Source organism: Columba livia, chromosome 1 (assembly GCF_036013475.1).
Source record: "Columba livia isolate bColLiv1 breed racing homer chromosome 1, bColLiv1.pat.W.v2, whole genome shotgun sequence".
Classification (NCBI taxonomy): Eukaryota; Metazoa; Chordata; class Aves; order Columbiformes; family Columbidae; genus Columba; species Columba livia.
Window position 1 is genome coordinate 166,097,620 of NC_088602.1, and position 14,228 is coordinate 166,111,847.

Genomic DNA, 14,228 nt, shown 5'->3' on the forward strand with positions numbered 1-14,228 from the left:
CTCATCGAAGCTGTCTAAACATGAACATCAAAGCTGTTGACTGAGCATCTTCTGTAGTCAGTGCAGAGACAGGCAGCTCAAGAAAGTGATTCCTCCTACTTGCCTGTGACATCTGTCTCAGGATGGGATGAGTTGCTTGAAGAGGGAGTCAGATACCTAAAATTAAGAGTGTTGGACCCCATCTTCATTTTGAGCTTCCTGCTGCTTCAATTTTCTATATTTAATCTGGCTTTCTGGCTTTTGTTTTGTGCTTAATGCTTGTAGGTGTTAAATGGATGTTGCATCTATTCTTAAAATATTCCTTGTTCACAAGCATTTTTAACCTTTAACGTGGTTCTGGGTGTTTCTACTTGGGGGGCAAGGGGGAGGTGGCAAGGGGGTCCCCAGCACAACAGGGACATGGATCCGTTGGAGAGGGTCCAGAGGAGGCCACAAAAATGGTCAGAGGGCTGGAATACCTCCTGTATGAAGAAAACCTGAGGAAGCTGGGGTTTTTCAGCTGGAGAAGTCTCCAGGGAGACCTTATTGTAGCTATTCAATATATTTGAAGCTTATAAGAAAGATGGAAAGATACTTTTTACCAGGACCTGTAGTGACAGGACGAGTGACAATGGTATTAAACTGAGAGAGGATAGATTTATATTGGATATAAGGAAGAAGTTCTTTACAATGAGGGTGGTGAGGCACTGGAACAGGCTGCCCAGAGAATCTGTGGATGCCCCATCCCTGGAGGTGTTCAAGGTCAGGCTGGATGGGGCTTTAATCAACATGATGTACTGAAAGATGTCCCTGCCCATGGCAGGGGGTTGCCCTAGATGATCTTTGATGGTCCCTTCTGACTCAAACTCTTCTTTGATTGTATGATCCTATAAGGAAAGTAGGGGCTGCCCGTATCACAGATAAAGCAGATGACAGTTAATATTACTAGTGTGAATTTGTTGCTCAAGTGTGCTGCTTTGGGAACATGCAGCTGTGTTGAGACCTTACAGGCTATAAGAGTCAGACAACAGGCATTGACAAAGCATTTGACAACTGGGGGCTTCCTTTTCTTGTGAGAGCTTTTGCTTGGAATGGGTGTATGGTGGCACCTGTGCCTCTCTGCAGTCTCACAGCGTGGCCCTCCTGGAGAGTTCATTAGTGAACATTCATAATGTGCCTTGAAATGAATGGAGGCAGATGAACTCAAGTGTCACTGTGTTACAGACACCACCTATACCAAGGGGTATCATTGCTGTCCAGGAAGGATGCAGCCTGCAGCACCCCATGCACACCAGCACATTTGCAGATGAGGGTGATAAACAGCTTTTCCTGCACAGTGGGAGTTGACTGCTATGCTGGTGCAGCTCAGCAGCACAGAGTGACACACACAGCAACACTGAAGTCAATACCAGGTCATCTTTGAGAGCTCACTTTTCAGTAAACCTTGGCAGTACCTTTGCAGAAGTTATTGTGCAGAGCAGGGATGTCAAACTCATTTTCACTGGGGGCCACATCAGCCTTGTGGTTGCCTTCAAAGGCCCGAATGTAATTTTAGGACTGTGTAAATGTAGGAGTAGTTACTGCTATAGAAACTAGAGTTTCTATATTGCAGCCACATTAGAAGCCAGCATTTCCATTGTTTTATTTCAAGTTGTATGCCTTCAGGAATATACTTGGCATGTTTAACATATGTGTTAGAAACTTTTGGTATACGTAAGAATGATAAATATCACCTGTCTTATATTTTAGTCAGGAGGCTTTGCATCCATCTTCAGTGAAGACATGCCACAGGTAAGTTGATATAGTGCGATATGCCTTAATTAATAAGTATTTTTTCAAGAGTGAGTGTATTCCTTGTCTCAGTGTTGTTCTAGAACCCATCAGATTGCATTTTTTATATGTTCCCTTTCTCTCATGAGGAGGGTTACATGAATTTATATATAAATACAATTTGATATGTAGGATGCTTTTACCTAACATATATTATGACTTATTTAAATGAAATAAACAGAATCTAGTAATGGGAAATAACAGGCAAACTTAACTATTGGCATTACTGTGCATATGACAGAAAATGTATGCTCTGCATGTGTGTATTCTGTGTTGTACACAAACACAAATGCATCTTCAGTAAAATCCTGAGACCCATGAAGTAAATGCAATATTCCCACTGATTTGAATGAGGCCAGGATCTTACTCCATGTGTCGCTTGCCATTTTTCTGACCATCAAGAATCTGTCACAGCCAAACTACAGTTTGCTTATTTTTGTTTAACTATTCCAGAGCAGAGACCAAACGAGCAAGGATGAAAGCTTCAACATGTTGCATGCTTTAATTTGTAACAAGAACTTTCTTGTTACTCTCATTCACACCCTTGAAAAGCAGAAAAATTTCTCTGTGAAAGACAGGTATAGTATGATTATGCTTATCATCTTCAAGACAAAGAATTAGCAAGAAAAAACAACATGCTTTCTTACACAAATGTAATTTCTTCTTCTTGCAAAACAAGCTTGCGTGATTCCAGAGCGTTTTCCCATCTTCTCCATCTGCACACACTGAGGAAGAAAAAACATTGCCATTAAAACAAGCCATTAAAGATAAATCAGAATGTTTGTACATGTAAACACAGAGGCAAAAGAGCAGGAGAACTCACTTCAAAACTGTAAACACTTCCTGCAGTTAGATCAACAGCTCTGCAGTTTAGAAACGTTCTGTCACTGCAGCAGGTGTTGTTCTGCAGAATTAAATTTAGAGACACAAATTTTGTGTTTAAAAAATAATCACAAGAGCAGATGGACTTGCATTTTTTATGTTTTTGTAGACATCAGTGGACAGTTTCTGAGCCCGAGGAGGGAAAACTTAGGATATGAACTGCACTAAAGTGTGTTTCATTTATTAAAGATGACTGGGAAGAGAAATTCTAAATATTATAGCATTTTTTTCTTTTAAACAGGTGCTTGTTTGCATCCTTCTTGACTATTGTACTACAAACTAAGCTAGTTTATCTAACCCATATTTTGGAAGTGTTGACAAAGGACCTGATGGAGCAGTCAAGCAATGTACAGCCTAAGCTCCTGCTCAGACGAACTGAATCTGTGGTGGAAAAATTGCTGACAAACTGGATGTCTGTCTGCCTTTCTGGATTTCTCCGGGTACATGTACATTTTTTACTACGTAACATAAGCAAAGAATATTTTAAACCAATTTATTCCATGAGAATTGTTAGAGGAATCAGTTTAAAGCATTCAGTCTAACTTTTAACATTATTAATGTGCACGCTTTAGTCAAGGGGGTGTAGGGAAAGACCACATCTGTAAGCAATTATCATGTAATTTGTTTGGCTGAGATTTGGTTATTGTTGCAACCCTAGCATATCCTTTTCTTATGTCAGACATCATTTCAGCTCCATGGGATGAATTGTGATCATACTAGAAGACTGACATGTGTGAAAATGCAGTAGTACCTTACTATGCAAGCTGTTGGAAAGCTACCACCTGATGGAGATTTAAGGAATACTGTGTTTTGGAAAAGTGACCTTTTCAAAATTTTTAACCTCCAAACAGCATTGCAGATTTCAAGAACTAAATAACCTCAAGTGGAAACAAAATAAGCGTTTTCTTTCATTTTGGTGTTTGTTTATTTTAGCCCACTTGGTAGCATGTCGTTCTTGGTTTCAGTCCTTGGTTATGCTTCCTGTCTCTCTTACAAGCGTGATGGTATCACACTGTTGGTATTGCTCGAATCAGCCTTTGCACTTGCCATTAATACAACAGCAGAATTGACTTGAGGCTCAGCAGCTCTCATCGGTTTCCTAAAACCCCAGGAGAGAGCCAAGGAACTGTCAGAGATCTGTTCTCGAGACACCAGCCGTCTTTACAGAGCTGCGCTGGTGAGATGCCAGGCTGTGGGAATGGTGTCACATGCAAACAAAGATCCATCCTTCCTTGCTCAGGTGCTTGCCGGAAGCCTGGGGTTCAGGCAGGAGAGGAAAGCCCCAGTTTCGTTCCCTCTTTACACTGATATACCAGTCTACGTTGCACCACCTTGTTCACAGAATCACAGAATGTTAGGGATTGGAAGGGACCTCGAAAGATCATCTAGCCCAATCCCCCTGCTGGAGCAGGAACACCTAGATGAGGTTACACAGGAATGTGTTCAGGCGGGTTTTGAATGTCTCCAGAGAAGGAGACTCCACAATTCCCCTGGGCAGCCTGTTCCAGTGCTCTGTTACCCTCACTGAGAAGAAGTTTCTTCTCAAATTTGAGTGGAACCTCTTGTGTTCCAGTTTGAACCCATTACCACTTGTCCTACTGTTGGTTGTCACCGAGAGGAGCCTGGCTCCATCCTTGTGACACTCACCCTTTATATATTTGTAAACATTAATGAGGTCACCCCTCAGTCTCTTCTTCTCCAAGCTAAAGAGCCCCAGCTCCCTCAGCCTTTCCTCATACAGGAGATGCTCCACTCCCTTAAGCCCATGCTCCCAGGGCTGTTTTTCAGGGACAAGAAAGGGAGCCGCCAATTCAAAGGAAAACTAGTTGTTAGCTTGTTTCTCACTAGACTGAAAAGGAAGAAATAGCTGAAGTATGAGTGAGAACACATGCACGTCTCATTCTCCACCCGCTCTTTGGTGGAACTAGGAAGCGTCTGCCAGGTGGAGTCGGAGCAGCTTGTCTGTAGCGTGCTTGTGCACAGCAAGGGGCTGTGAGCCATCTCGCCACATGCTCCAGCTGTCCCTTGCTATTTGCATGAGACTTTCACACCAAAAAGCAAAGGATGGAGGTTAAACAAATAACTACATAAATCTGCTCAGAGGGATTTGCTTTTCTAATTGCAAGATAATAAGTTAGTTAGAAGGAAAAACTCAATTTGTTACACTTGCTTTTTTTTTTTTTTTCTGGTTATTAATGCCTGTTTACTGATTACCAAAATAACACGTTCCTTGTGTTTCTTTCGTGTCCTAGGAGACAATTGGTGAACCTTTCTATTTGCTAGTGACAACCCTCAATCAGAGGATAAACAAAGGACCCGTTGACGCGATAACTTGCAAAGCCCTGTACACGCTTAATGAAGACTGGCTGCTGTGGCAAGTGTCGGAATTCAAAACAGTGGTATGTTTGCTAGCTTATGTTCTCTCCAAACACGGGCAGCTAAATTAAGGCTCTTAGACATTAGGGTGGATAGTTAAGTACCCAGATAATAAAACTGTTATTGCTGACAAAGTTTTGAAACACAGTAGGGTTTAACTAGCTGGTGTTTCACCAATATACATTTCACAAATAGCACTCACTCCTTGCTTCACAGCATGCCTTAATCACCAAAGGTTAGATTTAATGAAGTCTCGGGGTATTAAAATTCCTTCTTATTTTAAAGTGTACTACAAAAATATAAACATGCTTAGAATGTAAACTAAATTACACTTTTCCAATGAATGATAGAATGGAATGCAGAGGTTTTGTTTTTCTATTGTGTTTACTTGTGGCTAATCTTCAGGCAGCAATACTCTGCTGTGGGTTTCCATGTTATTAGCCCCAAATTAGATCCAAATTAGCAAGGTTACAGTGTGCATTTTAATTAGTTATTTGATTAAAAACAAGGTATCTGGGAAGGCAAGCTAAATTTCTGAACTTTACCATATATTTCTTGCCTTTCTCAAAGGAACTACTCAGTACTTCCTATTTTACAGTTACACCCAGAAATCTTTGAAAGCTGGAATTCCCTTACTGGTTGTCATAAGGGAATGGACAGCAAGGATGGTTGTACTTTGGAGCATATAGAAATTGTGACTTTTTGAGTAGGAGGTCTGAAAAAAGACTTTTCAGGAAAAACAGAGCACTTTTTTTATTTTTCTCCAGAATTTCCAAATGATTTTGAGTCTGAGAACTTAAAAATCTACGTTTCCAGTAATTTCTGTAGCTTCCTGGCTTCTTAACTCCTGGCTTCCTATCAGAGTTACCAGACATACTTAGGAGTATGAATAGTGGACTTCAGAGCTTGGCAGCAGAAATTGCCAGGGCAGCAACCGCCATGGCAGGGACACCAAAAGTGCCAGTGGCTTTGGAGGGGAATTTTGGCCTTTTCAGAGTCTGTTTCCCAAGCTTCAGGTAGCACTGGATCTTCCAGGTCTACCTGTCTTCCATTTTTGCAGCAAGAACACGGAGGTCCTCAGATGCCACATACTGGAGACAGACTACATGACCCTGGAAATTTTGGCTGGTCAGCTGTCTGCTGGGTCACGTAGGGAGCTCACTGAAATGACAACCTTTCTGCGAAACATTTCTGAATCGCCATTTTCTGCTGAAAGCTCTTAGACTGACACATTTATAGTAAAATCTTAGAGCTGTGTACAAAGGTGTTAGTGGAAGCTTCATTTGAAGGTACTTCAAGCTAAGTTACCACAGTGTGCATTTGGAAAGGGGGTTTGTGACTAAAAATTAGACTCATAATACCATATATTTGGGTTCCTTGTTTGTGTGCTGCGTTCTGGCATGCATTTGGGATCCATGGTAAGTTTAAATCTTGCTATATATAGCCATCGGCTAAAAAACCCAGTAGTTAACACAGAGCAACAATTTTCAAGCAAGCTCAATATGCCTGTTAATAGTAGACTGCGCAGGAACATCTGGTCCTGTGGAACTGATTGACTTCTCTTATTTATAGCACAAATTCAAATTGAGAGCACCTTGTGGGGGGCGGATAGCTGACTCTGAAACTGCTGAACACTGTCTTAGATACTTTTCCTAGTGCTACACCTGTGCATGCAGTTGCTGATAGGATCTTGTGGGCAGCCTGCAGTGAAGAGGAGAGAGGGGAAGTGGTCTGTAGCCTCCGTAACAGTGAGGAAGGCTCTCAGCCCATGGACGAGGAAGTGAGAGATCAGATAGCCTTTCTCAAATGTTGTTTGCGGCCTTTGTACTTCGTATTCCTGCTTTTAAATAGGAGATAATGATACCGTTACAGGGTTAATAAGTCAGCTTTCCCTGCTAAGATCCAGCAGTTTATTGGACTTAGTTGAAATGAGGCTGAATGTTCCCTTTAAAACTGTCAGAAAAGGAGGGAGGATTCTGCTGTAGATTACCCAGATGGGTCCCAAAGACTCTAGCTCTGGCTAGATATGGAAAAAACAGTTTTGTTTGGTGTTTTGTCTAAAGCTTGGGCTGGAAACTCAAACTGCGCTGTGAAAGTGACTTCGGTAGAACAGTGAGTCTTCCTGGGCTGGAGAAGCAGGCCAGCTGTGCACGTTTTCTCTTCAAGAGTAGCGTTTAACTGGATGCTAAAGTGGAAGGAGTCAGCGTTTCTTCCCTCACTAACACCACATACATTGCAGTGACATGCAGGACCTGTGACAGACCGAGAACCAAGTATTTTCTCCTTTCTTTGGAAGAAAATTTCTGCCTAAAGGATTGCAGGTTTTGTTTTCTAAATGGAATCAATCTGAGCTGAGTTTTCAAATGCATTTACACCTTTACTTACTGCAGTTAACGTTCTGAATCTTGCAGTATTTTGTTGGTATTTTATTTTGCCCCTTTCCACAGCCCCACAATAGCAGCACATTAAAGCCTACCTGTCCAGAGCAAAGTATAAAAACACAGCCAAATAAAGGGTGATGGAAAGATAATGAAGCACATCTGCAGACACTCAATGTCCAGATTTTTTTAAGGTATGCAGGCACTTGAAGACACAGGGATGTATGTGGTAGGGAGCCCAACTCTCAAATCAGGGGCACAAACAAGGGTTTAGGCAGTCTGCATGCAAATGTCTTCTTTCAGGATTGGGACTTCAGCTCCAAACCAATAAAAGCAGGATGCAGACAGGCTCCTAAAAATCAGGGGGAGCTCTACAGGTCTTCTAAACACACCACTATGCAGATAAACTCTTGGGGCAGGAGAAGGAAGAATCCCTGAGCATAGAGAAAGAAGGAAGGACCAGAGATATTTTCTAAATTTGAGGTCATTTGTAACAAGAAAAAAGAGAACTAAGAAAACATGTTGATCTTGAAGTGTATTAGAGCTGTCCCTTGGCTGGGCTCTGTATCTTTTTTAAAAAGGCCACCAACCTCGGGACCAGCCAACCCCCTGCTGTTACCCCTCTCTGCTGGAAAGGGTCAGATGTTGAACAGAGATGGGCTGCTGAAGGGAATGCTTAAGCAGAGGAATTGAAGGAAATATGCTTCTAAAAGCACTGGTCCAGTATGAGCTGAGGAGCTGTGTAGTTTCACGCTGTGCTTGTATTTGAGTATTGAGGAATAAAACTGCTTGAAAGAGACTTGGATGTATTGTGGAGCCTTCTTGCAGGCTGAGGAATGCTCCCAGACAGAAAGGCAGCTGCATCTCTTGGTGAGTAATTTGCTCGATGACTGATGAAGAAGCGTGGTGCACAGATGAGTGGTGGCATTTCACTGAAGTGTTTCATTTTAAATAGAAAGCTACACAAGGCGAGCCTGGTGTGGGAGAAGTTCTCAGTGGAATATCTCCTCTGGAAAACCAGGGGAGATTTCTTCATGTCGGAGAGTTGGTGCTCACGCATTTAAGAGCTACGGACTTCTTTTGAATAGTCACTGCTTATTTTTAAAAAGGGGTTTGGGGCTGTTGAATTCTTTGCTGAAGTGAGTTTGCATTTTCAGATGAGAAGAAATGATCTAAGTCACCTGTTCATCCAACAGCCTTTTATTGAATGTGAAGCAAAGCCACGTGGTGGAAGGTTGTTTAACGTTCAGCTGCTTTATGAGTTAAAAGGAGGGTGTTAAAAGAAGTGGGAGGGCTGCAAGAGAGTAAAGCAGATACAGGGAACCCAGTTTCCTAATAAGACACCATGGCTGTGGTATTATTAGGCACACTTTGTGAGAGCTAAGTAAACTATTAAAAGCGTGTGATATATGGGGATTTTTGTCAGCAGAAAAGGCCACAACAGCCCTCACTGGGAAGTGAGCAGTGCAGATGTTGTCTGCGGGAGAGTCTTCTGAATCAGATGCAGATTGAGTACCGTGCTGTAGCATCGAGAGTACAACCCTTGCTTTGAGTAGTGCCCTAAAATTAACAGCTGTAACATTTTCTGTGCCAATTTGTTAGCTGCTCTATAACCTCTTCATGGGTAGCTGCTCTGGCTGCTACAGAAGGATCATACAATCAATCTGATTTTTCCTGTTTATTATATTTCATAGTCCGGGAGAAGGGAGTAGGTTTAAAGCAGTTTTGTTGTGCTGTATGTCATGGCACTGTCTCCTTTGCATAAATTCTCTAACTTTTACCGATCAAAATCTTTGCTTGTTTTTTCAGTCTGTCTGACAAATGGAAATACGCTTTGTTCAGATGCATAGCTGAATAGAGAATAGGGTAATGAATAAAAGTCCCTGAATATCCCAGATTTATATTTTTTTTTACTTCTAAGAAAATACAGTATTATCACATTTCTTTATTAAACCACATCTCATTATCTGCTATGGTTACTAATAGCTTTCATTGTTTAAAATTCATTTTCAAGAAAACTACAAGTCTGAAAAACCATCTGTAAACATTGTCTTCAAATGACATTCATTCTGTCACTGCATGAGTGAAAAGATGTTTTTAAAATGTGTTCCTTTTATCTAGGTTCCAAGCTAGCTCCTGCACAAGTAGTTGCGGACACTTGCCACGTTCTCCTTCAGTAACCTTTAACTATTCTTGCAACCTCTGTTAAGCCTTTGCTGAAAAGCGCTGTGCTTTGTGTTGCTAACCGCTAATTTCTAGTGCCTGAAGTCTCTACTCTAGATATTACTAGGTTGAACCGCATGTCCTGTAATTTCCTCCTGAGTCTTTCCCTAAGTTAACTTGTATTTTGGTTTCCTTTGCAAAGCAAGAGAGCTTAGAAAAGGGCCTGGTGATGTTTCCTCACAACTTCCATGTTGTCCTACTGTGATTTCTCTTAAATGTTTTCTGACCTTCAGAGCTGATCATAAAAGTACTTTCAGTACTTACAGTCATTTCTGGTGCTTTTTCCAGTTCTACACTTTGTGTCTAAATGCAGTGATTGTGGCTGTCTGTTTCTGATTAATGATTTATAAAGCCAGAGATTCTGCTGTCAGACAGGTTGAATCTGATTTGTGAAAACTTCAGAGGGAAAACTTAATAATAATTGGGTTTCCTAGCTCCCCATCAATTGCTTCAGCACTTAATTTCTGTAGGAAATCGTATCAGCAAAACTGTCTGGCTCTCTTGGTTTAGAGACTTTTATGTGTTTCAATATTTCTTCCCATCTGACCACTTCTTTGAGTTCTAAAGTGTTGTTATTATCCTCACATTGTGGATACTTTCGATTAAGGAGCCCAAAAGTTACTTGTATTCCACCTGCATAAAGGACTACTACTCTCTTTTTACAGTCCTGTCATCTGACAATGGGTTGAGCAGGGATGGGAGGACTCTTGCACACTAATAACTGAAGAGGCCGCACATTTATGTGCAATCTGTATGAGAGCATGGGCTGGAAAAGGGAATCCTGCAGGGAAAAGGGCGATTTCTCTTGGCAGTCTGAAAGGAAGAGGAAATTAAGGAGAAGCAGGAACATGAATATTGCGGTATAGGAATAATGTTAGGAGGAAAGGATCAACTAAAGGAAGGAATGGGTCCAAAGATGTAAAGGCCAATCAACATCAGCTAAAGTGTGAGTAGCTACTCCAGAAAGACCAGTTTGGAGACTAGAAGAAAGACTTTGATTAAAATGAGTTTTCCAAAGACAAAATACAGTTAATCCCTGTCCACATTTTTATCCTACAAGACCATGACCTCAGGGCAGTCAAAGTCAAGGACGGGTCTGCTGTCTGTTCAGTTGCTCTGTGGGCCTAACCAAGCATGACTCCCCTCATTCCTGTGCCAATATATTTTTTACTAATTTTCCACATGAAATCCCAGCCTGAGGCATGGCATCCAGTCTGCTTCTCCTTCTACAGGCACTGTTCCCTCATCTCCTCCTCTTCCATACCGTCTGTCCTTTCCATGGACTCATTTTCCTCACAATTAAACACCTCTCTGTCCTGATTTAATTACTTCAGTTACATCCTCATCTTTGTTAAATCCTGATCTTCACGGTTTTGCAATCCTGTTTTTAAAACTCCTTTTGCTTCTGTAGAAACTGTAAAGTTAATCTATGTCTCATTTGACTACTTCTTTTCATGACCCTTGTGTCATAATTTCCACTCTTGCTGGGTAATAAAGCAGAAAATAGCATTCTACAACTATTAATAACTACCCATTTTTGTAAGAAGAGAGAAAAGTTGTCCCTGCAGCAACCTGGACAGAAGTTCTTTCCTTCACATGACAGCAGGGGATAAAAAAAAGAAATTAGTTTCTTTCTCTTTTAATGATCAGTCCTTGACTGAGTCAAACCTGCAGCCCTCGCATTTCAGTCAAAAGATAAGTATTATACCAGGTATGTCCAACAGCCAGAATGGTTCGAGTACGTAGATTTCCCTGTGCCACTTGCAGTCAACTGGCGGCACCTACACCACTTTTTTCAATTCTGTCCCAAGACATCCCCAGCAGAACATCTGTATCTGTGTAGCTAGACAGTGATGTCTCTGCATGGAGCCAGCTGTGGCACTGGAAATGATTGCTGTTACCTCCTAGCACTGGAAATTCTGTGCTCATCCCTTTTTCCCTGCCTCTTGGCAGCTGATCTGCCTGACCTGACCAGAAAAATGACCCGATCAAAGATGGAGATGGTCACCCAGTCCCATCGGACTCTCCCTGCTGCCCGTGCTCGCTTCGGGAGCAGCCTGGCACGCGAGTTGTCACTGTACAGGTCGTGTGGGCGTTTGACCTGCAGTGATAACTAATAGGATAAATCACACTTTTCTGGGTAGATCTGGACCGTTTTGTGTTCTGTCTGCTGCCAACATGCTTTCCCTTTTGGCTGCTTCTGCAGTAGCCCTGTCTCTGCTGCCTCTAGAGACGTGGCTGTGTGCAGACAGACACTGATGTCTCCACGGGAGGTGTATTTTTTTGTGTGGTACCAGGTACTCAGCATAATCTGCCTGTGTAAATATGCATTTTAACACTGCTTCCTATCCACTCAAAATCAATCATGCTTACCATGACGACTTACTTAGCAACCTTATCAGATCTCTAGTTCCTTACGGTTTTGCTTTTAAGGTATTCATTTTAAATAAAAGATCTGCTTTTTTTAGAACGTGCATTATAATTTTTGCTGGTCTCCTGTCTTTTCTTTTCGGCAATTCACTGAAATAGATTTGCACAAAAGCAGAATACAAAATATGCTTTTGGAAATTTATAGCTATACATCTTTGACTCTTTGGACATGAGGAATTCTAAATACTTCATTGTGTAATTCCTTCAAATAATCTTTATTTGAAATAGCTTTAACAATAAATATGCTGAAAAGGTTTGCTGTCAGGAGTTTGTAGGTTTCCTGTGCCAGTTGTTCCCTGTAAGTCAGAATAATGTGTTTCTTTCCCCAGACTCTGAACGTTATCTTCGAAAAAATTTCAGAGAATGAGAGTGGAGATGCCTGTCAGACTATCCCAGTTAATGTTCTGGACTGTGACACCATAGGCCAAGCCAAGGAGAAGAGTCTTCAGGCTTTCCTTAATAAGAATGGCTTTCTCTATGGTCTTCAGCTGGATGAAGTTGGTCTTGGTAAGGAAGTGTCACTGGAGTGTTATATTTTCATGGAGTTCACTGGTCTGTCTGTGGAGTTTTCTTGTTAGGAATTCCTGCCTTTGGCTTTGAATTTTTTTTGCATGTAGGTAGAACGTAGCTTTTGTAAGGAATTTCCCTGGAAATATTAGGTCATTTATGCTGCCAGTTAGAACATTGAAACTACATCTGATTCGCTTCTGTAAGGACTACAGCATACAGTTAACAAATGCATGTTATTTGTTGAATACATATAATTTATATGTTCCTTTTCTGGTTTAAGTAAGGTGGCCTGTCCACTGAAGTACAAACAGTTGATAAATTTGGTCAGTGGATAAGATGACACATCACGATTACTAAGTACTTTGGCACCTACCTACTATCCCTCCTACCACTCTTCCTTCCAACAGGCCTGCATTCCCCTTGATCACAAGAACCCACAAATGCCGTTTATTTGCAGTCAGATTAGGTTTATTTGATAGCGCACATGCGACTCACAAAGATACGTACAATATCTACAGATGTAAATAACGTGGCTGCAGCAAATGGATTGAGCCACCTTTTCTTGTCAGGTTTTCAAAAGCCCAAGGTCAGACAAAAGCCTGTAGTTGCCACCATACCGCTTCCCATGTGCTCAAATAGGAAATCTAACAAACTCTACATTTGTCACCTCCCAGACTTGCTCCCTAATGTGTTGGATCTTCTCACCTTCTCAGATGCTATGTTGGCAAGTGATGATAATTTACTTTCATATCTGATGTTTGTATCCACCACCAGTGCCTGATAACCCTTCACAAACACTGTGTCACTCTTACACAGCTCATTTTAGTGATCTCTTAGAAGTGGCTTGTGAAACCTGTCTTCTAGTCCCAACGGGGCCATAACACCAGGGCACGCTTGTGCGACAGAACAGCCAGATTAGGTGAAAGCACCTTCAGAAATTCCACCTTGACCAACACCAAGTGAAGCACGGAGAGCCCGCAGTAGAGGAAGCCACCCCAAAAAACGAATCCATCGTGTGGGATTGCAAAGCCACACTTGTGTGGCCTAGCACAGGGATGGAGGGAAATGGCTCAGCTGGGAGCCATTGGTCCAAAATTAATTTGGCAGTGTTTTCCTTTAAAAACATCACACAGTGAGAATGCCACTGGGATGTCATTGTTTTCTGTTGCTGTCATACTGCAGAACTTGTGTCGGAGGAGCAGCAAAGAGAATTGTTGGATATTGATGGTTCCTCAGAGGTGATGGAGGATGGGATCAGGAAGCTAAATACCATCGGTCATTACGAGGTAAGCACAGAAGCCGTACCAATGAATCGAGAAGCAGCTTCGCCCCCACTCCCAAGTGCAAGAGCTGTCTGCACAGAAGTATCTTGATTGATCAAAATCTTGAAGAGGTAGCTGAGCATCATCAACAGAAGGAAAGAAATGCGTGACACACAACTTTCTTGCCCATGAGTCATATGTTTTCTGTTACTTTTCAAAGGTCTGCTGGTTGCAGGCTTGCTTGGTTCAAGCATATCAGGTAAACTGTCATTTCTGTTGAGCATTTCCGTTAAAACAGCATCTGATGTGAACGTTGCCCTGAGCCTTTTCTGTAATATTTTCTGCTGATTATTTTTTG

At 41.7% G+C, this 14,228-nt stretch overlaps 1 protein-coding gene across 2 annotated transcripts in view; it reads left to right on the forward strand.

Moving 5' to 3' along the window:
- Nucleotides 1–14,228, forward strand: part of PLXNC1 (plexin C1) — a 71,521-nt gene that overhangs the window by 43,170 nt on the left and 14,123 nt on the right. The window contains exons 18-23 of one of the 2 annotated variants that reach the window (XM_013368959.3): nt 1,729–1,770; nt 2,263–2,387; nt 2,933–3,131; nt 4,944–5,090; nt 12,428–12,605; nt 13,791–13,894. In XM_013368959.3, coding sequence (XP_013224413.2) covers nt 1,729–1,770; nt 2,263–2,387; nt 2,933–3,131; nt 4,944–5,090; nt 12,428–12,605; nt 13,791–13,894 — 795 coding nt within the window. The remainder of the gene's footprint in view (nt 1–1,728; nt 1,771–2,262; nt 2,388–2,932; nt 3,132–4,943; nt 5,091–12,427; nt 12,606–13,790; nt 13,895–14,228) is intronic. The other variant, XM_065042757.1, reaches the window with a different exon arrangement.